The 26434-nt window shown below is 42.8% G+C and overlaps 1 protein-coding gene across 2 annotated transcripts in view; it reads left to right on the top strand.

The window, feature by feature from the left end:
* lrba (LPS-responsive vesicle trafficking, beach and anchor containing) overlaps positions 1-26434 on the top strand; it is an 856602-nt gene that overhangs the window by 36231 nt on the left and 793937 nt on the right. For both annotated transcript variants that reach the window (XM_048526975.2, XM_048526966.2), the window contains exons 2-7: positions 3533-3764; positions 9235-9335; positions 9997-10092; positions 13999-14120; positions 23734-23860; positions 25187-25306. In XM_048526975.2, coding sequence (XP_048382932.1) covers positions 3533-3764; positions 9235-9335; positions 9997-10092; positions 13999-14120; positions 23734-23860; positions 25187-25306 — 798 coding nt within the window. The remainder of the gene's footprint in view (positions 1-3532; positions 3765-9234; positions 9336-9996; positions 10093-13998; positions 14121-23733; positions 23861-25186; positions 25307-26434) is intronic.

Below are 26434 nucleotides of genomic sequence, written 5' to 3'. Positions count from 1 at the left end.
GGTGGAGAGGAGAGTATAGGTGGGAAGGTAGGGAGGGGATAGGTCAGTCCAGGGAAGACGGACAGGTCAAGGAGGTGGGATGAGGTTAGTAGGTAGGAGATGGAAGTGCGGCTTGGGGTGGGAGGAAGGGATGGGTGAGAGGAAGAACAGGTTAGGGAGGCAGAGACGGATTGGACTGGTTTTGGGACGCAGTGGGTGGAGGGGAAGAGCTGGGCTGGTTGTGTGGTGCAGTGGGGGGAGGGGACGAACTGGGCTGGTTTTGGGATGCGGTGGGGGAAGGGGAGATTCTGAAGCTGGTGAAGTCCACATTGATACCATGGGGCTGCAGGGTTCCCAAGCGGAATATGAGTTGCTGTTCCTGCAACCTTCGGGTGGCATCATTGTTGCACTGCAGGAGGCCCATGATGGACATGTCATCTAGAGAATGGGCGGGTGAGTGGAAATGGTTTGCGACTGGGAGGTGCAGTTGTTTATTGCGAACTGAGCGGAGGTGTTCTGCAAAGAGGTCCCCAAGCCTCCGCTTGGTTTCCCCAATGTAGAGGAAGCCACACCGGGTACAGTGGAGTTCTGGTAGCCAGTTGAAACTAGTTAATGAGATAACATGGTGTAGAGCTGGATGAACACAGCAGGCCAAGCAGCATCAGGAGGAGGAAAGCTGATGTTTTGGGCCTAGACACTTCTGAAGAAGGGTCTAGGCCTGAAACGTCAGCCTTCCTGCTCCTCTGATGCTGCTTGGCCTGCTGTGTTCATCCATCTTTACCCCATGTTATTTCAGATTCTCCAGCATCTACAGTTCCTATTGTCTCTGAAACTAGTTAATTCTGGTTTACTTGCACGTAGAAGAAGTGATGAGTTTTCTTTTTATAGTGTGCAGTGGCCCTGGTTTAAAACATTTTGCTCTTTTTAGTGAGGTATGTTGGTGCTGGTGTTGCAATACTTTTTGTAATGGGTTTGTTTAATTTCTGTCAAAAGATCTATATCTGAAACTTATCTTGACTCTTTGAAAATGCTGATGGTTGTGCTGAGTATTTTCCAACCATTGGTGTTAATCATAAACCTAAAACTTTGGGTCATTCATGAAAATTGCTGTAATAAAAAAAGTACTGTTTATTGGCTTGCTTGATGTGGTGACACAGTGCATTGGTGCTTTGTCTGTATTAAGCCTAGGTTACATCTGTGATTCCTGACAAGGTATATTAATTACAAGTAATTTGGTGTACATGTAGAAAGAAATCAATGATATAATGTGATAAGAAGATTTGGACCTCTGCTTGCTATTTGCCAAAATGCTATTTGTATAATCTTTCACCTCACCAACTTCACATAAATTTGTGTTTTGAGCTAGATAGCTTTATTTGTCAACTACTAACTTGTAACAATCTAAACTTGTCATTTCTTAATTTGGAATTTGGAATCTGGAATTTGGAATGTGCTCAGTGACCCTCTGAACTACCCGACCGCTCTTTACATCATGCATTTTCCCATTTTCTCTGCTTTCATTGTATCCATTCCAATGATATGACCTTCTACATTAGCGCAACAATTTCTTAACCTGGCACAGTGGTTGACAGGGCACTCAACTTAAGATTCCTGTCACACCTTTCTGCTCTCAACTTCCCCCTTCCACACACCAACCCCATGATTGATTTTCCACTGCCCTCACCTCTACCCATCAGCCTTTGCATTCTTCTGATCATCCTACGACATTTCTTCCAGCTTGAATGTTGTCACCAATGAACACATCTCTCTCCTTTTTAGCATTCCAAGGAGATTGTTGTCTGAGATATCCTGTATCTCACTTTGTCACCTTCAACACTCCCATTCCTTTACATGCCACTTTTCTGTACAGGCACAGAAAGTGCTGTTCTGGAGTATTATGTCTAGTTCTGGGCACCCTGTTGTACGAAGGATAATATTAAGCTGGAGAAGGTTCAGAAGAGATTTACCAGTATGTTGTCAGGTATGGGTGGTTTGAATTATAAAGAAAGGCTGGATAAGCTGGGACTTTTATCACTAGTGAGAAAGTTTGAGAGGTGACATTATTCAATAATGAATTTTTTTACACAGAGGATGGTTTGCGTGTGGAATGAATTTCCTGAGGAAGTGGTGGATGTGGGTACAATCACAATGTTCAAAAGACATTTGGATAAGTACTTGAATAGGAAAGGTTTGGAGAGATACGGGCCAGGCACAGACGGATGGGACTAGTTCAGTTTGGGATTATGTTCAACATAGACTGGTTGGACCAGAGGATCTGTTTCCATTCTGTATGATTCTGTGACCTACCCATTTGTTGACTGGCTTCTCATAGCCCAAGACTCCAAACACAATTTTCTGTTGAAACATCGCCAGAGTTTCATTTTCATTTGGTACTGCATTTGCTGCTCTTTAGAAGAGTGTGAGATGAGGTGATTGCTTTACAGCACATCTCTGCTCAGTTTGCAAGAGGGACTAGAGTTTCTAGTTAGCTTTTTGTTGCAATTCTCCACTTGCTTCCTCTCTCAACTCTGGGGCAATCACAACAATGAAATGCAAGGCAAACTGAAGGAATAGTATCCCATCTTGTTACTGGGCAATCCACAACTGTGTGGTGTCAACATTGAGTTCAGCAGGCTTGTTGTAACTGTTGCCCTGATTTTGTTTCCTTTGCAGGTTTGCTTTTTTTTCCTCTGTTTCTATTTCTTTCTTACTTCTCGAAGCAGCTTTTCATGATCCAGTATTTGAGTGTGCATGCGTCTTCATTTTTACTTGTCTCATTGGCTGCTCCCTTTAGCTATACTTTCTGTTATCATTGGAATTTCTTCTGCTCTCCATCAAGTGAGAGACACTCCTTTGTTCTTTTCTTGCTCTTGCCTTCTGCTTGAAACCTATCAGACTTCCTAGTTCTGACAAAAAGCGCAGACCTGAAGCACTTGCTTTGCACAAATATCACTCAACTTGCTGAGTAGTTGAAGTGTTTTCTGTTTTTATTTGTGTTACATTTTTCAGTAAACTGATGGATGTATCACTTGTTAAAGTTATGACACCTCTCTATAAGCATTTTTTAAATCCTAACGATCCTATTTCAATTTTATAGCTTCAGAACGTGGTATAGCCACTACATTTTACAGGATGGTGAGAGTATGTTTATTGCATTTGATCTTGTTTCAAGAACTGGTAGTTAGATGTAATAAAAGATGAATAAGCCACAAGTTTGTAATTTTACCTTTGGAAAGAGAAAATGGGTAAAAATATTGAAACCTTGACTTGCTGCCATTTTGTTATAATTTTGATGCTCAAATGTAGTTGCTTTTTTTTAATATTTATAGATGTATTTTCACATGTCATAACCTCCAGAATATGAATTTGCTGCATACCAATAGATTACTGTGTGTGTGTGTGTGTGTGTGTATGTATATATATATATATATATATAGTGTGTGTGTATGTAATATATATATGCACATGATACAGAATTAAGAATAAACCTTTGTCATGAAAATTGAATTATATGCTAGTCACGCAGTTTGTGAACTTTTCATTTTTATTAAAGCTTGTAGGAGGACAATTTGACTTGGAGATGAATTTCATCATCCAAGATGTGGAAAGCATTGCTTGCATGGTGAAGCTATTGGACAACTGTGATGTGACCTGCCAAGCTGAAGTTTGGAGCATTTTCACAGCAATTCTGAAAAAAAGTATTCGTAATCTACAGGCCTGCACAGATGCTGGATTGATTGAACATGTTCTTAAAAGAATTCATGGCGTTAACAATATGATAGCAGGTAGGGGATTAATTTTCTTTTTGGGAGTGCCTTATCTCTGAGTATAGCCTATTCAGCTGATGTGAGAATGTAATACTGTAAGATTTCAAATAACACAGTTGGCGTGATCAAAAATTGTTTGCTTTTTATTTTTTATGAAGTTGCAGTGGGCTGACTGAACAGATCTATATTGCATAAATCACGTTTTTCAGGTGGATGATTATTTTAATGCCTATATGTGCCGACTGAATAACAGCGCTAGCAAATCTGCATGCCCGAATTGTCGGTCTTAGGAATTGCATTTGGTTTAGGGAATGAGAACTCCAACACACAAAATACCATGGCTTGAAAATAGGACACATGAATGTGCTCCTCTGGATGGGCCTAAACCCAAGGGCATGTGCCTTAGCAACAGTATGTTCATTCCAACAAGGATGTCTTCTTTGAATAAACAAAAGCAAAGTTTGCTGGAGAAACTCCGCAGGTCTGGTGATATTTGTGGAGAGAAAGCCGTTCACGTTTTAAGTCCAGTGACTATTTGAATTTTTTTTAACATTTGACTTGGGTTTCAGTCACTTAAGTTAAGTGGTACTTTAAAATATTCTCAGTTTCCATGGTCAGTTTTTAAAAATAACAAGTCTAATTCACTCTTACCACTTTTTAATCCTAGCAATTAATGTTGGTAATGATTTGACATTTTTCCAGTACAATTGCAATGTAACTACTATCAGTTATCATATATGTAAAGATAAATATAAGGGATTGATAATAGCGGGAGCATAATAGCAGGAAACATGGATCTAAAATATGCTAACAGCATTCAAACATGTAACAAAACATCCTACCGATCATTGTTTCAAATGCTTTCCTGGTATTGTCTTTTCTATTTGTTGCTTTCCTCCCCCACACTCCCCAATGACTCCACTGTGGATCAAAAAGACAGTTCACTATGACCTTCTCCAGGGCAAATGGTACGGGCAATAAATACTTGCTGAGCCATTGATACCCACATTCCCTGAGGGAATGAAAAAAAATCTGGCCTGTTGAGCATTCCTGATTTTAATTGCTCCATATTGGCCATACCTTCCACTGTTCATGCCCTAAACGCTGGTGTTTCCAACATTCCTCAACACCGCGCCCCCACCATGCCCTGCAAAAAAAAACTCTTCCATCTCTTTCTATCTTATTCATTTAAGATACCCCATAAACCTGCTATTTGTGATTAAATGTTTGGACATGTGGCGTAATGTGGCCCAATTTCATCACTGGCTGGCTAGCATTTTATTGCTTATCCTTGGTTGCCCTTGAGACGTTGGTAGTGATCCGCCTTGTTGAACTGTAGGGATGGAATTGCTGATTGTTGATTCAGTGACCGCAAAACAATCAAGATGATCAGATTGGAGTGAGCTTGCAGGTGGTGGTATTTCCATATATTTACTGTCCTTCTAGATGAAAGTGGTCTTGTGTTTGGAAGGTGCTGTTTAACAATCTTTGGTGAATTGCTGCAGTACATCTTGTAGATAGTGCACACTGCTGCTACTGGGCATTGGTGACAGAAGTCGTGAAAACTTGTGGATGTGGTGTCAGTTAAGGGGACTGCTTGGCCCTGGATGGTGTCAAGCTTCGAGCGTTGTTGGAGCTGCACCCATCCAGGCAAGTGCAAGTGGGGAGTATTCCATCCCACTCCTGACCTGTGCCTTGTAGATAATGGACAGGCTTTAGGGAGTCGGGGAGTGAGTTACCAGCTGTAGTATTCTTAGCCACTGTGTTTATGTGCTGAGCCATTTTTGGAGGGATTGTGTTTTTCGAAAAGGTGACAAAGAAGATTGAAGGCAGAACAGTAGATACTGTCCACATGGTCTTCGGCAAAGCGTTTGATGATGTTCTGCTCAGGAGACTGTTTAGTAAGGTTAGATCACATGGAATCCAGGGAGGGCTAGCCAATTGAATACAAAATTGGGTTGAAGGTAGGAGCCAGAGATGATGGTAAAGGGTTACTTTTGGAACTGGAGGCCTGTGACCAGTGATGTGCTGTTAGGATCAGTTTTGGGTCTGTTGCTTTTTTGTCATTTACATAAATATTTTGAATGTGACTTTAGGAGGAATGGTTAATAAACTTGCTGATGACACCAAAATAGGTGGTATGGTGGACAGTGATGATTATTGTCTCAGAATACATCTGGACTTTCATCAGATGGGCCAATGGGTTGAGGACTGTCAGATGGAGTTTAATTTAGATAAATGTGAAGTGTTGCACTTTTAGAAAGGCAAACCAGAGCAAGGACTTCTATTGTTAATGATTGGACCCTCAGAAATGTTGCCAAACAAAAGAGACCCCGAGGTACAGGGACATAGTTTCTTGAAAATGGAGTTGCAGTTAAACAGGGTGGTGAAGGTGGTGTTTGGTATGCTTGCCTTCATTGGTTAAAACATTTAGTGAAGGAGTTGGAACGTCATGTTCTGGCTGTGCGGGACATTGCTGAGCTCACTTTTAGAATTCAGCATACAATTCTTGTCGCCCTTCTATCGGAAGGATGTTGTTAAACTTGAGAGGGTGCAGAAAAGATTTACAAGCATGTTGCCAGGTCTGTAGGGTTTGAGTGATGGGGAGGGGCTGAATAACCTGGATTTTCTTTTTCTCCTGAAGTGTCATAGGCTGAGGGTTGATCTGATAGGGTTTTATGAAATTATGAAATTCACCCATGGAAAGGGTGAATAGCCAAGGACTTTTCCCTAGTTTAGGGAATCTTAAAACAAGAAGGTTTGGGTTTAAGGTGAGAAGGGTGAGATTCCCAAAGAACCTGAGGGTTAACTTTTTTACGCATAGCATGGTGTGTGCATGGAATGAGCTGCCAGAAAGTGAGGGGAGGCAGATACAGTTAGAACATTTAAAGGCATCTGGATTGGTACGTGAATAGGAAGGGTTTAGAGGAATATAGGCCAGATGCTGGCAAATGGGACCAGTTCAGGTTGAGTTGTCTGTTTGGTATGGATGAGTTGGACTGAATGATTGGTTTCTGTGTGGTATGACTGTATGACTCATCATTGTCACCATCTTAAAAAAAGTTCATGAGACATGATTTCCCATGCAGAAAGCCATGTTGACTATTCCCTAATCAGTCCCTGACTTGTCAAATGCATGTAAATCCTGCCCTCAAAATTCCCTCCAACGACTTAACCACCACTGACTTAAGACTGGCTGGTGTGTGGTTCCCTGGCTTTTCAATGCAGCTTTTCTTAAATAATGCATCATGTTACACAAACTCCAGTCTTCTGGCCTCTCATCTGTGGCTTCAATGAAACCAATATCTCAGCAAGGGAGCCAGCAAGCTCTTGCCTAGCTTCCCACGCAGTTCTGGGAAATATCTGATGAGGTCCTGGTCATTTATCTACCTTTATGTATTTTAAGACCTACAGCACCACCTCTTCTGTCATGTGGACTCTTTTCAATATGTTGCTATTTATTTCACCAAATTTCTGAGCTTCCGTGACCACCTCCACAGAAATACGGATGCAGAATGCAGGTTTAGTATGTTGCACATCTCTTGTGGTTCCATATGTAGATGGTTGCATTGATATTGAGTTTCCTCACTTACTTTCAAGTTATTGATAGAGATTAAATAATTGCTGATCAATAAGTAATTGAGATTGGAACAGCATAAATGTTTAGTAGGGATAGTTATAGTGAATTTTATAACTTGGCTATATTATGGCCACTGGCAGTATTTTAATCCACTTGTAGCTTTTAACACTCAAGTTAGCAGAAATCGGAAGCAGTTAGAGGATTGCTTACATGGTAAGCATTTGTCATGCCCTCAGTGCTAATGTATTCATCTTGTTCTGATATGGTAGATGTACTCCATTCTCACCTCTCAAAATGTCTGCCGTCAATGACTGCTTCCATTGTAATTCATTAAAGATTACTGTGTACAGATAAAAAGTGATAATTTGAGTGGGCCTCTGGTGTCATTGTTTCATCCTCACTTGCTGCTAAGAATATTTCCTATACCGTCTGCATGCCCTAGGCAATCTCTGCAGATCCAGCAAACCACCTTATGGTGAGAAATATTTTCCGTTAAGACCCAGTTTGGATTTGGTCTCCAGACTATATTTTTCCCATCCTTATCCAATAGGATATTTGAACTTTTGGGTTGAATACAGCAAATACTCAACTGGTGTTAATACAGAAGATGATTTTAGGAGAACTGCCATGAAGCTTGGTCAAAAGGGTACAAGGAGATTATGATGGTACAGAGGCATGTTTTAAAGAAATATGGTGAAAACATGAACAAGAAATTGCATTGTTGATAGCCTAGACAATTAAAGCCAATGGTTGGGTGAGGAGAGTTGGAGCTTTGCAACAAGCAAAAGTTGAAAGAAATCTGGGTGATTCCTCAGTTAAGTATTTAATTCACTTAATTTTACCAAAGCAACAATGCACATCAAATGATAAAGAAAGATAATGACACCTGGATGAAGTAGTTGTTGCTACAGCTTAAATACGTCAGTAGTTCGCTACTTGTTGATAAATCATAAATTTGAATTTTAAAATTAAGCAAATTCCATGGGAAATAGTGAGTATGGTAAGAAAATAATTTGTGTAAGCCAGAGTTAGGCCAAAGAAGAAGAGGGAGATCTGTTCATTTGCATCCTCATGGATTACCTGAAACATAAGAAAAGCATGCTTTTTGGTAGAATTGACCATGATTACCTTCCACGTTTTAATTAATGTTGTCAGAAGACCTGAGGGTTGCACTTTCCTTCGGCAAAAGCACAAATGACTAATGATAAATTAGAAATCCATTCTGCATTCAGTCTAATTTTCTTGTTTCTCCTTTTTAGATTTGGAAGTAAAGAATTTTAATATTAAACATTTGAACTGAAATGCTGCATGTTCTATTCCTTTTTGGCAAATTTACGTAATCACTTTCAGTTTACAGCAAACTTGAAGAGCCTTAACAATCCTGTACAGAGAAGATGACATTCAAATGAAAACTACGTTGAATTTTTCTCTGGCCTGTCCACAGCTTGTGTCATATCAGAGCTGTTGCTGGCAATTCTCTGTTTTGTCTCTGTATTTACAAACTTTCCTGTGTGATGCTTATTCAGTAAAGAGTGTTTTATTGAGAACTTTAAGATGGTCTGAAATTAGTGAATGAATTTGATCTGGTTCTGGTCTGTGTAAGATTTCTAAGCATTTTACATGGATATCCTTAACTGACACCCAATGTCGTGAATGTTGACCTATCTTGGGAAGGACCTTTTATGATGTTGCCACTTCATCACCAGATCTGCGCCAATGAAAACACCTAGCTGTTCTAAGTTTTCAAAAATTTCAGTCAATCTTAAAGTGATCTGGCTCTTAAGAGGTGATCCCTACAGATGATGTATCTGTCAAATGTATGATCCCTTCATAGTTTCTTTTTAACTTGTGTTTTGAATTTGAGTGGTGAATTTATTTTCTTAAATTCACCTATACATTCAATTTCAGATCTACTTGTTGATATGTTAGGAGTGTTGGCGAGCTACAACATAACAGTCCGTGAGCTGAAACTACTAGTTAGCAAAGTGCAAGGAGAGAGACAACAATGGGTAAGGTTTGTTTTACTTCATAGTTTAAAACATTGTCAAAAGTTGAATTCCTGATTTTCCTGCAGAAAAACAATGACATTTTATGAAAATGGGCATTCATTTAATTGAGCTTGAAATTTTGCTGAATACGTGGTTTAAAATCGCAATATAAAGATAGGGAGTAATTTATATAGAGTACTGGTTTGATTTAAATGTCTATTAAGTAGCATTTAACATGCATGTTATAATTCTCTGATTAAGATAAAGTGCCTTTCTGATAATTTTTTTAGATTAGATTCCTTACAGTGTGGAAACAGGCCCTTCAGCCCAACAAGTCCACACCGCCACTTGAAACATCCCACCCAGACCCATCCCCCTATAACCTGCACATCCCTGAAAACTATGGGCAATTTAGCATGGCCGATCCACGTAGCCTGCACGTTTTTGGACTGTGGGAGAAAACCCACGCAGACACGGGGAGAATGTGCAAACTCCACACAGACAGTCACCAGAGGCTGGAATCGAACCCGGGTCCCTGGTGCTGTGAGGCTGCAGTGTTAACCACTGAGCCACCGTGCCACCTTTGTTACTAAGGTTCCTCAATCCATGAGTGTAGGTGGAATTGTTTTTTAAAAAAAATTGACCTTCAAATAATCTTCATTTAAAACTCTCTTCTTTACAGCCTCCACATGCAGTGAAATTATTGACAATACTGAGACAGGTGCCACAAAAACTTAGTCCTGAGGCTTTCTTCAGCTTCCCTGGGAAGAGTGCTGCGGTGAGTCTTGGCTCAGTTCTGTGTAAATGTTCTTTTCTTTTTTTGAAAAGATCATGTGTCTTTGTGAAAGCTGTTCATCTATTGGTGATGCAATGTATCATAAATAAAATGGAAATTGGATGCTACAAAGCTCTCTACTTATTTTATAAGTAAGATAAAAGCTTACATTTTTGATCTGAGAATTATTCAGGTTAGAATTTATATTATGATTTGAAAACTGCTCTTTATAGTGAGGCATCCTAAGTTGTTCTGTCAAATGTTTGCTTTCTTATTTTACTGAAAATGAAATGGAAGTTATAGCCTTGTTCTGTTGTGATTCTATACCTATATGGTTGGTTGTATCCATTATAGGTGTGCTGTCAAAGTTTGTCAGTCAAATGGTGCTGAGATTTTTTGATCATTTTGTTGTTGCTAATGCCTTTGAGAAGGTAGACTTTTCATTGAGGCAAGTGTTTAAGCAGAAAATTAGTGAATTCCCACTACTTACAGGGAGATATATTATGGAACACCCTAAATGGCAAAAAAACCCATATTTGAAAATAGTTAATTGGATAGGTTCAAAAGTTTTTTGATTTTGTTTTACCATGCAGTACAAGGTAAAGTGCAAAAATTCACAAAGCAATTATTTTTATGAAGTCTTAAAAGAAGGAACAAAAGTTAGTTCGAGTTTGAGATAGTAGGAATTGCCGATGCTGGAGAATCTGAGATAACACGGTGTGAAGCTAGATGAACACGGCAGGCCAAGCAGCATCAGAGGAACAGGAAAGTTTGACGTTTCGGGTCGAGACCCTTCTTCAGAAATGGGGGAGGGGAGGGGATTCTGAAATAAATAGGGAGATGAGGGGAGGCGGATAGAAGATGGATAGAGGAGCCGATAGGTGGAGAGGTGACAGGCAGGTCAAAGAGGCTGGGTTAGAACCAGTAAAGGTGAATGTAGGTTGGGAGTTAGGGAGGGGATAGGTCGGTCCAGGGAGGACGGGCAGGTCAAGGAGGCGGGATGAGGTTAGTGGGTCGGAGTTGGGGGTTGAAATGACTTGTGACTGGGAGGTGTAGTTCGTTGCAAACTGAGTGTAGGTGTTCTGCAAAGCGGTCCCCAAGCCTCCGCTTGGTTTCCCCAATGTAGAGGAGGCCACAATGGGAACAACGCATACAGTACCTCTCTGTCTCCATCTCTGGCATCCACCTGGAAACCATATCCATTTTAAGCCTACCGACTCCTACAACTGCCTAGAATATTCCTCCTCTCACCCACCTTCCTGTAAAAAGGCCACCCCCATTCCCAATTCCTTCGCCTCCGCCGCATCTGCTCCCGAGATGAGACATTCCACTCCCAAACATTCCAGATGTCTTTTTTTTCCAAGAACCTCAACCTCCCCTCCACAGTGATCGAAAATGCCCTCGACCGTGTCTCCGCATTTCCTGCAACTCATCCCTCACACCTCTTATCCGCAATAATAACCAAAACAGAATCCCCCTTGTCAAAATGTACCACCCCACCAACCTCCAAATCCACCGCATCATCCTCTGACATTTCTGCCCTCTGCCATCTGCAATCTGACCCCACTACCAAAGCCTTTTTCCCTCCCCACTCTTAGGTGCTTTCCGGAAGTTCCACTCTCTCCATGACTCCCACGTCTGCTCCACATTCCCCTTCAGCCCCACCACCGCTGGCACTTTGCCCTGCAACCAAAGATTTTTTTCCTCTTGCATTGACTGCTGGGAAATCCTTGTGTTTCACAATTCTGTGGGCTTTATTTACCTATCACTGCTCCTAAGTGACTACTCGTGTGAATTTGTGCAGCATTAGTTGGTAATTTATTTGAAGGGACTGCCTCAAATTTTAAATATGAATATAGAATGGCAACGAAATGCTGATGTTTGGCATTTTTCACCCTCCCAAATCAAGGGAGCGAAGACCTGTTGTCTGGGCTGCTGTCACTTCACCCGAGATGGGCCATTTCAGTGCACATGGATGTCTCAAGATGATTGTCTCTGCTTCCAGGCTCAACCTCTTGCTGGCTTACCCAAAGAAGTCTTTGTGCTCTGCCTCAGTTGTGTAGCATGCTGGAAATCAAGTCCTTTTATTCCTAGAATTGTCTCAAAAAATTAAAGATTTTCCAGACGTATATAAAATTCCCCAAAGTACCTGTCTTTTATTCCCAAATTGAAAGACAGTATGAAATGGGTGCCTGAACCTAATAATTACTACAACTTCTTTTGGAAATGAATTGATGCTAGTACAGATGAACTTCCAACATCTAGTTAAAACTCTAACCCCTTATAACTTTCCCGACATACTGACAGATGGACACAAGAATAAATACATGAACGTCATTGGCAGATGGAAAGATTTTGCCCACAGTTAGCTGAAGTGATACTTTTCACTTAACAGATCCTGCTGTTCCTCAATCTTCCTTCTCCAGGTGTCTTCACTTGCTTGCAGGAGGCACAGGGCAACTGATTTACACCTTTTAATATTTCTGACATTTTGGTCAAAAGCCATAATTTACAGCAACTGATGAGAAAAATAAATTAGTTTTCTTCAGGCTTGAATTTTTTTTAACCTCAGTAAAAGGAAAGCACTGTCCTTTACAGAGGCCCAATACCTTCTGATTCAAACAGTCACATCCATGACCTGTTCAGCTGCTTTGGAGCCACTGGCAGACTTTGTCATTAGTGTGGGGAATGCTGACTGATTGTCAATCAGCTACTAGACCAATTTTCATTTGTGCACACTCTTTGTTTCTGGTTCACTTGCAAGTGGATGTCTCCCACTGTTTGAACAAATAGCTGAATAAACACACTTGCAATGAGTGACAGGTAAATTTCTTAAAATAAATGAAGTAATCCTTTTTACAATGTTTGGAGTAACCACCTCTTAACTGATTACTATGCACATATTTCTCTGTTTTGCAGCTGTACTTAGTGACCCCAGGTCCTATACGTGCCTTGCAATCTGAAGTTTCAGCTCCTGTAATTAGTGCAACTCTTGCATCTCTGCTTGTACATGACCTGAGACGAGAAATATCCAAATGTTTTGCATTTAATATAAATGTCAGACATTCATGAATTTATTTCTTGAAGAGTCTTATTTATCTTAAATGTACATTAATTCTTCACTTAAGGATATTTGCAGGTGTACTGTTGGCCCTTATTTCAAGGGGGTTAGAGTACAAGAGTAAGGATGTCTTAATATAACTGTACAAGGTGCTGATGAGACAGCAAAAGCAGTGATCATTATGAGCAAATTCAACTGTGGAAGGAGAGCTTACACTAAATTAAATACAGTTCCTATTTGCAAAAATGTGGAGACAATTAATATGCTATACATGAGTCAGTGAATTAATTGTACTCTTAATTTGCACAGTGGTGTATTTGCTAAAAATATATCAAAAAAAATAAAGAAACAAGAACGCGTGAAAGCCATTCAGCCACTCAAGTCTGCTGTGCTATTAAAAAGACACACAACTGATCCGATATTCCTCATGTCCACTTATGTGCCCTTTACATGTCACCTTTGATTCCCCTTAATTCATTCTTTCATGGGATGTGGATATCACTGCTCAGGCCAGCAGTTATTGCCCATCTTTAAATTGCTGTTTGACCTGAGGGGCTTCCTGGGCCATTTCTGAGGGTGCTTAAGAGTGCACCACTGTGGACCTGAAGATGCATGTGGACAGTACCAGAAAAGGGTGGCAGATTTTATGCCTTAAAGGTGGATGATGAAATTTAGTAGCAAACTTTCTCCTGTCATACTTGTTAATTTATTTACTGGTTGATGGGTAATGAAAATGTGTACCTTTTTCTCTTCTATTTGCCTGAATCATGCATGACAACGAGTATCTGAGGAGGAACAAAATATTGAAAAATATCAGAAATATTTACTGGAAAGGTTTTGTATTTCAGGCAATAGCTCTGCCTCCAATTGCTAAGTGGCCTTATCAGAATGGCTTCACTTTTCACACATGGCTTCGAATGGATCCTTTGAACAATATCAATGTGAATAAAGACAAGCCTTACTTGTATTGGTAAGTGCATATGAGGTTATTTTTTCTGATATTCTGAAGGTGTTCTTTTGTCTCTTTCCTTAATTCACACCTATTACAAGTATCTGGTGAATCTGGACATTCCATGTACAACAGTCAGTACTATTGCTTGATCACTTAATGAAATCTGTAATATGATCCTGCAAATTTGCTTGCTTGCTTTTCCTACCCATATACAAAATGGAATGCTTTTCGGCCCACTGCTTGATTTAGACTAGAGTGAGGACTGTTAAAACATGACTGATGAGAAGTGGTCACAATATTGAAAAATAAATTTCCAATCTTTGTAACTGTTTTGACAGTAACCGTAAAGTGAAGCTAATTGTAAATATATACTTTTGGTGGCTTGGCTAATTTTGTAAGATCAGAAGTCAGAACCCTTGGTTTCTTACTCATTAAAAATCTATTTCAGCCATAAATATGTTAATGACCCAGCTGTGTTAACCCTCTCCAATAACTAATTCCACAGACTGATTTCTGAGAGAAAAAGTTCCTCCTTGTTTCTCTGACTTAAGCTGGTGGCCCCATACTCTGAGATTCTGCCCAGTGGTCCTAGAATGTCCCTCCATGGGAAATTCCCTCTCTGAATCTATCCTCTGAGGCACCTTAAGAATCTTATGTTTTTTATATAAGGTCTCCTTTCATCCTTTTAAACTCCAATGAACACAGGTCCAAGCTACTTAATCTCTCTCAAACGCGGAAATGACCTAGTGAACCTTCTTTAGGCTGTCTCCAATACCAATATATCTCCCCATTCAGTAAAGGAACCAAAACTGTTCATGGTATTCCCGGTGTGGCCTGACTGGTATCTTGTACAATATGCCTAGATCTCCCCAGATTTATACTGTATTCCTGTTGGAATAAAGGCTGATGTTTTATTTGTCTTGCCTGTTGATCACTAATTTTAGATGCCAGCCTTTGGTGATTCATGCATGAGAATCCCCAAATCCTTCGTTCTATGCTGCAACCTTCTACTGTCTTTCCCCATTTAAATAATGTTCAGCTCTTCATATTCAAATTGCCAAAATGCATATTATCACGTTCCATATTTATATTTAATCTGCCGAGTTTTTGCACACTCTCACTTAACCTGTCTAGATATATCCCTCTGTAGACTCACGACTTGCCTTCCCACTTTTCTGTCATCTGCAAACTTTGCATCAGTGCAATGAGATCCCACATCCAAGTCACTAATGTACATTGAATATTATGTCCCCAGTATTGATCCCTATAGCACTCCACCAGCCACATGTTGCCATCCTGAAAATATTCCCTTTTTACCCAATGCTCTGTCTTTTAGTAGTTAGCAATCTTCAATTCATGCTAACATACTAGCCTCAAAACATGTGCTTTTAAGTGGCCTATTGTGTGGTACCTTTATCAAACACCTTGTTGAGAAGCAACAACGCAATTGGCTTAAATGCCAATAGTTGATGTTAATGGAACAAGCATCAGTTCTGGCTGAAGCAGAATCATGCAGATATGAAACCGATACTTGTTTGGGGACATGGGAAATACATCAAAATGCAGGACAGAGCTCTTGGAGTGATATTATTGAATTCAATGTTGTGTTCAAAGGATGCAGAAAGTGAAATGTTCTTCCTGATTTTGATTTGCATTTGACGGGAACACTGCAGTAGGCCTAGGAGAGAAATCCTTATCTGGGGCAGGAAAGTCTGGCTACGGAGGGACTGCACTGAACATTTACCAGACTAAAATGTGGGATGGCAGTATAGATGTTTGACAAAAGCCTGATTTGTTGAGGAGTATATCCACTGGAATTTTGAAGAATTAGTGGAGGGGAGCTCATAGAATCATGAAGTTGGAACAGGATCAGACAGGATAAACCTCAATATGATGATCCTGATGACCAGGGTGTCCGGAACCAATGCTCACAGTCTTAAGGTTATGGGGTAGGCCATTTAGGATTGAGTCGCTCACCCAGTGAATGGGGAGCCTGTGAAAATGTTTGCCAGTGAAAGTGGTTGAGGCCAAAACATGGAATGTTTACAAGAGAGATGCATAGAACATAGAACGTAGAACATGACAGCACAGTACAGGCCCTTCGGCCCTCGATGTTGTGCCGACATGTCATACCGATCTGAAGCTCATCTAACCTACACTATTCCGTGTACGTCCATATGCTTATCCAATGATGACTTAAATGTACCTAAAGTTGGCGAATCTACAACCGTTGCAGGCAAAGTGTTCCATTCCCTTACTACTCTCTATATAAAGAAACTACCTCTGACATCTGTCCTATATCTTTCACCCCTCAATTTAAAGCTATGCCCCCTTGTGCTCGCCATCACCATCCTAGGAAAAAGGCTCTCCCTATCCACCCTATCTAACCCTCTGATTATTTTATCTGTTTCAATTAAGTCACCTCTCAACCTTCTCTCTAATGAAGACAGCCTCAAGTCCCTCAGCCTTTGCTTGTAAGGCTTTCCCTCCATACCAGGCAACACCCTAGTAAATCTCCTCTGCACCCTTTCTAAAGCTTCCACATCCTTCTTATAATGCGGTGACCAGAACTGTACGCAATACTCCAAGTGCGGCCGCACCAGAGTTTTGTACAGCTGCAGCATAACCTCTTTTGGTTCCGGAACAAGATCCCTGTATTAATAAAAGCTAAAATTCCGATACGGTTCTCCGAACTAAAGAGGTTAAGGAATATGAGGAGAAAGCAAGAACAGGATATTGAGTCGGATAATCAGCTATGGTCAGGTGAGGTGGTGCGTAGGTTGGTGGAGGTAGGGGAGATTGTGTGTTGGGGGTGCAGTGGTTAAGGGAGTGTGTGTTTGTGTGTGAGGGAAGAGAGGGTGTAGGTGTGTGTTTGCGGGTGGGGGGAGTGTGTATGCGTGAGCGCGTTTGCGGGTGAGGGGAGGGGGTGTGTGTGCGTGGGCGCGTTTGCGGTTGAGGGGAGGGGGTGTGTGTGCGTGGGCGTGTTTGCGGGAGATGGGAGGGGGTGTGTGTGCGTGGTCGTGTTTGTGGGTGAGGGGAGGGGGTGTGTGTGCGAGGGCGCGTTTGTGGGTGAGGGGAGGGGGTGTGTGTGCGAGGGCGCGTTTGCGGGTGAGGGGAGGGGTGTGTGTGCGTGGGCGCGTTTGCGGGTGAGGGGAGGGGGTGTGTGTGCGTGGGCGCGTTTGCGGGTGAGGGGAGGGGGTGTGTGTGCGTGGGCGCGTTTGCGGGTGAGGGGAGGGGGTGTGTGTGCGTGGGCGCGTTTGCGGGTGAGGGGAGGGGGTGTGTGTGCGTGGGCGCGTTTGCGGGTGAGGGGAGGGGGTGTGTGTGCGTGGGCGCGTTTGCGGGTGAGGGGAGGGGGTGTGTGTGCGTGGGCGCGTTTGCGGGTGAGGGGAGGGTGTGTGTGTGCGTGGGCGTGTTTGCGGGGGAGGGGAGGGGGTGTGTGTGCGTGGGCGCGTTTGCGGGTGTGGGGAGGGGGCGCGGGCGGGTGGACGCGTTTGCGGGGGAGGGGAGGGGGCGCGGGCGGGTGGACGCGTTTGCGGGGGAGGGGAGGGGGCGCGGGCGGGTGGACGCGTTTGCGGGGGAGGGGAGGGGGCGCGGGCGGGTGGACGCGTTTGCGGGGGAGGGGAGGGGGCGCGGGCGGGTGGACGCGTTTGCGGGGGAGGGGAGGGGGCGCGGGCGGGTGGACGCGTTTGCGGGGGAGGGGAGGGGGCGCGGGCGGGTGGACGCGTTTGCGGGGGAGGGGGCGCGGGCGGGTGGACGCGTTTGCGGGGGAGGGGAGGGGGCGCGGGCGGGTGGACGCGTTTGCGGGGGAGGGGGCGCGGGCGGGTGGACGCGTTTGCGGGGGAGGGGAGGGGGCGCGGGCGGGTGGACGCGTTTGCAGGGGAGGGGGCGCGGGCGGGTGGACGCGTTTGCGGGGGAGGGGAGGGGACGCGGGCGGGTGGACGCGTTTGCGGGGGAGGGGAGGGGACGCGGGCGGGTGGACGCGTTTGCGGGGGAGGGGAGGGGGCGCGGGCGGGTGGACGCGTTTGCGGGGGAGGGGAGGGGAGGGTGCGCGGGCGGGTGGACGCGTTTGCGGGGGAGGGGAGGGGAGGGGGCGCGGGCGGGTGGACGCGTTTGCGGGGGAGGGGAGGGGAGGGGGCTCGGGCGGGTGGACGCGTTTGCGGGGGAGGGGAGGGGATGGGAGGGGGCGCGGGCGGTTGGACGCGTTTGCGGGGGAGGGGAGGGGAGGGGGCGCGGGCGGGTGGACGCGTTTGCGGGGGGGGGGAGGGGGCGCGGGCGGGTGGACGCGTTTGCGGGGGAGGGGGGGAGGGGGCGCGGGCGGGTGGACGCGTTTGCGGGGGAGGGGAGGGGGCGCGGGCGCGTTTGCGGGGGAGGGTAGGGGGCATGCGTGTGTGGACGCGGGCGCGTTTGCGGGGGAGGGGAGGGGGCATGCGTGTGTGGACGCGGGCGCGCTTGCGGGGGAGGGGAGGGGGCATGCGTGTGTGGACGCGGGCGCGTTTGCGGGGGAGGGGAGGTGTTGCCTGTGCCTGGGGGCGTGTTTGCGGGTGAGGGGAGTGTGTGTGTGGAGTGAGGGGAGTGTATGTATGTATGTATAGGGGAGTGTATGTATGTATAGGGGAGCGTGGGAGGGGAGCGCGCGCGGGCTCGGGTGTGTGTGTGTGTGTGTCGGTGGGGAGTGCGGGTGTGCTTCGTATGTGTGGGGGTGCGGGGAGAGAAGTGTTGCTGTGTGTGTGTGCTGGGAGAAGGGTGCTGCATGTGTGTGCGTGGATTGATTGGTTGGGATTGCGTGTGTGTGCGCATGCTGCGAGGCTGCGTGTGAGAGTGGGGAACGATGGGAGTGCTGCGTGTCTGCGCGCGTGCTGGGAGAAAGCGGGGCCCGTGTTTGTCTGAGTGTATGTACGGGTGCGGGGAGAGGGGTGCGTGTGGCGGGTGCCGCGTGGTGTTTGCGGGTGCTGGGAGAGATGGAGGTGTGCGCGCGCGGTGAGAGAGCATTGGTGTGCTCGGGGCGGTGTGGCTGTGTATGCTTTCAGGGAGAGGCCTGGGCTGTGTGTGTGAATGCATGTGTGTATCACGTGCTGGAAGGAATTGGGAGTTTCTGTTTGGTGGTGTCCCCTGTCGTGTGGCATGAAAAGGAGATCACTGTTCAGGCCTCCGTCTTGCGTTTGCTTGCTTTTCAGCAACTCTGCCTTGTTGTGTATCCCAAGAGTCCCCCTTTGAAGAAGTTTACCCGAAGATCCAAAGTGAAATGTCCTTGACTGCTGAATTGTTCCCTTTCTGCATGGGAGCTTTCCTCTTGGTGATTGTTGCTTTGTGTCCCTTCATCAGTTGTCATATTGAGTGTGCGGTGTTGCTTATATAACATGGCTCGAAGCATTCTTGCCTGCCGTATATGAGATGGATAATGTTGGCCGAGTCACTTGCATATCTGCCGTGCACGTGCTGGGTGGTAATCCTCCGTGTGATGGTCGCACCCATATCGAAGATCTAATATCCCTGGTAGAGTTTGCCGTGACCGTGTTGCATCGCGTTGTTGTCCATGTTGTCCCGACGAATGGGTAGTTTGCTGCGAACAATGGTCTGTTTCAGGTTTTGTGGTTGTTTGAAGGCACAAAGTGGAGGCATGGAGAGGAAGAAACCTTTGTGGACTATAACCTGGTTTTATTTGATTTCTGACCTTCTCCATCTTAGTCCAATACCGGCACCTCCACACCAGTCGATTGGACAAGGGTGAATCAGTAGCTATTGTCTATTTATCTGGGCTTTGAAAAGGCTTTTGACATGCCTCCACATAAGATTAGTGAAGAAAATTAAAGCTCGAGTTATTGGAAATAATGTATTGATATGGATAGAGAACTCCATGGCAGACAGGAGGCAGAGAGTTGGAATAAATGGGTCCTTTTCAGAGTCGCAGACAACTGGGCTGCCGTAGGGTTGAGTGCTGGGACCCCAGCTCTTCATGATGTAAGTTAACAATTTGGACAAATGAATTGAATACTATATCTCCAAATTTGCAGATGACATGAAGCTGGATGACAGTGTGTGCTGTGAGGAGGGTGCTGAGAGTCTGCAGGCTGACTGGGCATATACTTGGCAAATGTAACTTTGTGAATAAATGTGAGGCCATCCACTTTGGTCACAAAAGCAGCTTAGCAGATTATTACCTGAATGGTGGCAGTTTAGGAGAAGGTGACGTGTCACAAGGCCCAGGTGTCATGGTGGAACAGTTGCTGAAAGTTGGCATGCAGGTTAATGCCATGCTGTCCTCCATAGCGAGAGGATTTGAATATTGGAGTAAGGGTGTCTTGGTGAGGCCATACTTTGAGTATTATGCACAGTTTTGATCTCGTACTCTGAGGAAGGATGTTCTTGCTGTTGAGGGAGTCCAGCAAAGGTTCACCAGACTGATACTTAGGATGGCAGGACTGACATATGAGGAAAGACTGGATTGACTAGGCTTGTACTCGCTGGAATTTAGAAGAATGAGGGTAGATCTCAGAAATATATAAAATCCTCATCAGACTGGACAGGCTAGATGTGGGAAGAATGTTCCCGATGTTGGCGATGCTCAGAACTGGGAGTTACAGTCTTGAGAATAAGGGGTGAGCCATTCAGGTCTGAGATGACTCCGAATTTCTTCAGAGTTGTGAACCTGTGGAATTCTCTCCCACAGGAAGCTGTTGGAGCCAGTTCATTAGATGTATTCAAGAGGATGCTGGACGCCGCCTTTATGGCCAGGGGGATCAAGGGGTCCGGAGAGAAAGAGGGATACTGAGATTGCATGATTGGCCATGATCGTGCTGAATGGTCGTTCTAGATCAAAGGGCCAAATGGCCTACTCCCACACCTAATTTTCTATGTTTCTATGCTAAGAAGCAGCAGAGTTGCAGTTTGAGTCTTGAAGTGTCTGATGTTGGAACCCAGGTCAATCAGTGGCACTAAAGTACAGGAGTTAGATGCAGACATACTGAAGGTCAGCAGTGGAGCCCTTGCTTCTGGTTTTATGGTTGGGGCTAGGATTTGGGACTCACTGAAGTACGAACAGCTACACCTGTAGAGAGAATGATAGACAAGCAAGACAAAATACCATGTGGGCCAATACCATTGTAGGGTGTAGTCTCGATTGCACAATTTGACAATTGCTGCTTTAACCCCGTGGTTTAATGCTATGCCTCAAACCTGATATTTCGTTTCCACTCAGTGTACTTGACCGTTTATGGTGAAGTTGTCTCTCCTTTTAATTTTAAGAAAAACAAAATGACTGAATGAAGGAGGTACAGTAATATGTAGAAACTTTCTGTGAAGAATGAATGACACATTAGTATTTATATTGATGGATTTTTAATCCAGTCAGATTGAAGAATGGATAGGTCAGTGAACTTGTTAAACAAATGTAAAGTCTTGCTTATACTTGGAATTATTCTCTAGAAATTATGGCAACATCTATGTGCCATGTTTCTATTTGTAACATAGAACCTTATTGCAGTAGCATTTACTGTTCTACAATCAACAGCTGCAGGGGTTGAACTTTGTTGTAGTGGAACAACACAAAATTAATTGTCCTGCCCTATTTTCTCTCTATAGCTTTCCATTTTGCTCTATTTCTATGTTTTAGTTAATATTCTTAGGACAAAGATATTCCTGTTGTGTGAAGGAATTTTTCCTAGGCTTTTTCCTCTTTGTATGACTAATTAAAATTGAAGGTCCATGGCCACTGACACCTCAGGTAAAGGAATTGGCTTTCCTTAGTTATTCTGTCACTTCCTTTTAAATGTATTGACATTCTTTGTGACATTAGAAATAATTGTTATCTCAAGTCTGTTCTCCTCTCTGATATAGATTTTATCGCCTGCTCTTTTCAGTTTTCATGCCTTTTGATAATGGACTGTTCAAACTGCACAAAGACTTGTATTTGAGGCCTAACTAATGTTTTGTATGAATTAACATTACTTTTCTCTTGAATGTTTGTTTGCATTACACTATACACTGACATTAGAGTCTCCATAGAATTGTATTAGAGCCCTATTGAGTTCAGCCATATCCTTCCTTCACTGTCTGTCAAGTTTTCTGCCATTCGTACCTTGAAAATACATTATTGTATGCTTAACTAATATTACATTTATTCTGTTCACTTGCCTGCCTACACTTTGTTCAACCCATCTATACCTGATTGAAGTCTTTTATGGCCCTTGTCACTGTTGGTTAAATGAGCTTGGACTGAGTTGCTATTTACACTTGAAGAGGAGATTGAGTGTGCAGGCACTGGATTTTTAAATTGAAAAATGCTGGAAGCAGTCAACAAGTCAAGTCACAATAACAGTAAGGAACAGAGTTAACTTTTTAGGTCTTTTGACGTTTTATGAATGATCTGACCTGCTGAGTATTTTCTGCCACAAAAACAGAAATTGCTGGCAAAACTCAGCAGGTCCGGCAGCATTTGTGGGATGAAAGTAGAGTTAATGTTTTGAATCTGGAGACTCTTCATCTGAACTGTTTGGAGCTGGGTAAAGGTGGTATTTTTGCTGAAGGTGAAGTTTTAGGGTTTGGAGGGAAAAGGAGATGTGAGGAGGGAGGTGGAGATGTAGCTGAGAGACACAGATATGAAAAGGGTACGTAAGCAAGGAGATTATAGATAGGTGGGTAGGATGGAAGAAAAATTGAATAAGTGATATTAAGAGCTAAGAGTAGGAGAGAGTGGGTGATCTGTACTGAAAGCAACCCATATAATGTGATAACAAGCATGACAGGGCTGAGTGTGGGGGGTTCAAAAATGTGGAAGGATGCAATCAGGCTCTAAAGTTATTGAATTCCGTGTTGAGTCCTAAAAGCTGCAGGGTCCCCAAGTGAAAGATGAGATGTTGTTGTTTGAACTTGTGCTGAGGCTCGCTGGAGCACTTCAGCAGGCCTGTGACAGAAGTGTTGGAATGGGAGCATGCTGAGTTGAAGTGGCAAGCAACCGGGAGCTTGGAGTAACTTTTCTATGCAAAACATAGGTGTTCTGCAAAGTGGTCACCTTGTTTTCTCAGTTTTCTTAGCACTTGTTTTTACTTCACATTTCCAACATTCACAGTATTTCACTGCCGTTTTAATTAAAGTTTTAATTTAAGATTTAATTTTTACTTAAGCAGAGCTGTTTAGCCACACTGAACATGGTAATCCAATATTGGGCAATAGAATTGTGAAAATTAGTTTGGTTTAATTTCACATTGTTTTTCTTGATCCTGCCTGTATAAGCATGCATCCAGAGCTGATGAGGCAGCTTGCAGAGGTAACATCTTAAGCAAATAGTTGCTCTCCTTCCTAAGACATGCATAGATTTCGGTTAATTACTGAGGGAACAAGAATGCTTATTTATTTACTATTTATTTTTGAGCAGAGAACTTCATTTAAAAACTTGCTTCTTTGCTTTACTGTCTTTGACACGCTGTCCACTCCTTTCAGTACAGCTATCCCACATTCCAATGCTCTTTGCAGAACGATAATGTTTGACTGGTCATGAGCTATGTTGCAAGAGGTCTATGAATTTAGGTCATTTCATTTGTCATCATTTTTTTGCAGATTTTGCAATATTACTTGAGTTGATTTGATTTTGTTTTAAGCTAGAAGTGTTGATTAAAAAGCTTGTTCTTTTCATTAGCTTTCGTACTAATAAAGGACTTGGATATTCTGCTCATTTTGTTGGCGGTTGTTTGATTGTGACATCAATAAAATCAAAAGGAAAAGGATTTCAGCATTGTGTAAAGTATGACTTCAAGCCCCAGAAGGCAAGTATTCATCACCTGATATACTTATTGTGATTGCAGAAGATCACCTTTCAAGAAATTAAATTACTTACTATACCCATGTGGACTATGTAATCTCAAAATTCATATTTTTTCTTTGTCCTCAACTAATGTAATGCTGAGTTTTGAACTGCCTTTGCTTAAAGCTGGCCACTTGAAGCGATTTTTTTCAAACAGGAAGTTTGAACTTATTCATAGGATAGGACCACTGCCTAATGTGTTACTTAACTATACAGATATATTGAGTCCAAAATGTATTTGGTGTCAGTCTCAACGAACCGCTTGCCATGATACTAGAATTTGCCTTGGTTGGCAAAGAACTTTACTTAACTGCATGTGCTGGTTTTACACTAAAGTAGTATAAATGTGTGTCTGAAGAGGACGATGTTTGCATCCAACTGTGATGCTGTGTTTACTGGGTTATCAACTTCAGTTGCTCTGGTTCACCTGAATAAAAATGAGGAATGGCTGTTGTTTGCTACTATGTCTCAGTGTTACCTTTTGGCTTCAAGCAAAGAAAAATGGAAAGATTTGATTAAAGGGAGGAAGGATGAATATCGAAGAGGCTGGAATCTGAGAAATGTAGACTTAGGACAATGTGGAAGGAGGTAGGATGTGTGGGGGCACTGATTGTAAAATTGGAGGAGATTCTTGAGAGTGTGTGTGGGATGTGCTGTGATGTTATGGTGTAGTTTAAACAAGATGGGAATTTTTAAATTTGAAGCACAGAGCAATTTAGTTACTTGAGGTCAACAAGGGTATAGGTGCTGAGAAGATCAGATTTAGGGGATGAGATATGATGAATAGCCTTTTAATATTTATGTAGAATGACTTGTGGCCAGGGGGCTAATTTGTGTTTGCTATTCACTTGACAGCTCTGTTGTCTGCCCAAGTACAATGAACTTGTGATACCAACACTCGAAATAGAATGTCTGTGCCATGAACATCACTCTGAAATTTGTAAATGTGTTTTTAAAAAACAGTGACCAAAATTATTTATTGATCATTTCTACTTCAGCCAGTTTCTTTCCCATATAAGTTGTTCAAATGGTTCATTGCAGTATTAGAAATGCTAAAGTTGCTTTCTTGAATTGCTATGGTTGAAGAACCCTGTAGTATTTTTAAATAGCAGTAATGATAATTAGTTGGAGAACTAATAAATCAAATAAAAGCTACAATATAATAAATATTTGTTTCATTTTGTACAGTCATATGAAGAAATATGCCTCTGTTTACTGTGCCAGATATTTGGTGTTAAGTGAATTGTTTAAAATATAACAAAACTAAATTGGAAATTCTTTATTATAGTGGTACATGGTGACTATTATACATATTTACAATCGTTGGAAGAACAGCGAGATCCGGTGCTATGTGAATGGTGAACTGGCATCTTTTGGAGAGATTACATGGCTTGTGAATACTAGTGATGTAAGTAGCAGTATACATTTGCAACTTGAAAACCTTCCAATTACTTAGGGGTCAGTTCATGAATTTTATGTTCAAATGTAAATTTTTTTAAACTATGTTTACCTGAATTCTTTTGCTTTAATTCTGCATATTCCTGGTGACATTTTATAACATTGCAATGGAAATCACACCATTGGAAAAATTTTTAACGGCTTAATGACCTGTTAAATTATTGGTTCCCACTTTTGAAAGTTAATTCAATTTGAACTCATAGAACATAGAACATAGAACGTTACAGCACAGTACAGGCCCTTCGGCCCTCGATGTTGTGCCGACCTGTAATACCAATCTGAAGCCCATCTAACCTACACTATTCCATGTACATCCATCAGTGGCTGAGTGAATAGATCCCAGTCCATAGATATTTTCACAATTACTGCTCTGTTTTCTTGCTGCATTGTTTTGATTCATTAAAAAACATGGTAGACTTAGTTCCTTGAGTGCAAATGTTCCTTGGAACTGGAATTTAAGCTTAGGTCTCCCAGAGGTGTATCCATAGTTCTGGTTTTCCATTTACTGGCTTTGTTTCTTTTGCAAGATGGAAATATGCTGATAATGAAAATTAGATGTTTAATTTAATAGTGTGCCTACGGAAGTATTTTGAGGCAATTTTGGAATTGATTCTTAATTATTTTCAAGTAATGTTATGATAAGATGTGCTTTTCTTCCTTTTTTGACCTTTCTTAAAAATTTTGCAATAGCTGGAACCTGAAAATTTCCAAAAGTGTGCAAAATATTTTTACACAAAAGTAAAGATTTTAAAATTTCAACTTGATGAAGACGAACATGATTCAATAGTAAATTGCTTAATCTTTTATGCTAACTTAAAGATTGTGCGCTTGAGTCAAGTGAGTCTAATAAACGTGAAATATCTGAAATTGAAATAGCCCATCTAATTCATGAATACTGCAAAAGGGTTTTGGTATCTTTTTCCTAGGGTGGAGATATCTATTACGATGGGGTGTAGTTTTAAAGCGAGTGGAGGTAGGTGTAGGGGAGACGTCAGATGTAGTTTCTTTACTCAGAGTGGTAGGGGCATGGAATGCATTGCCGGAGAGGCTAGTGGAGTCGGCCTCATTAGGGGCATTT

Source organism: Stegostoma tigrinum, chromosome 1, assembly GCF_030684315.1.
Source record: "Stegostoma tigrinum isolate sSteTig4 chromosome 1, sSteTig4.hap1, whole genome shotgun sequence".
NCBI lineage: Eukaryota > Metazoa > Chordata > Chondrichthyes > Orectolobiformes > Stegostomatidae > Stegostoma > Stegostoma tigrinum.
This window is presented reverse-complemented; position numbering and strand designations above follow the sequence as displayed.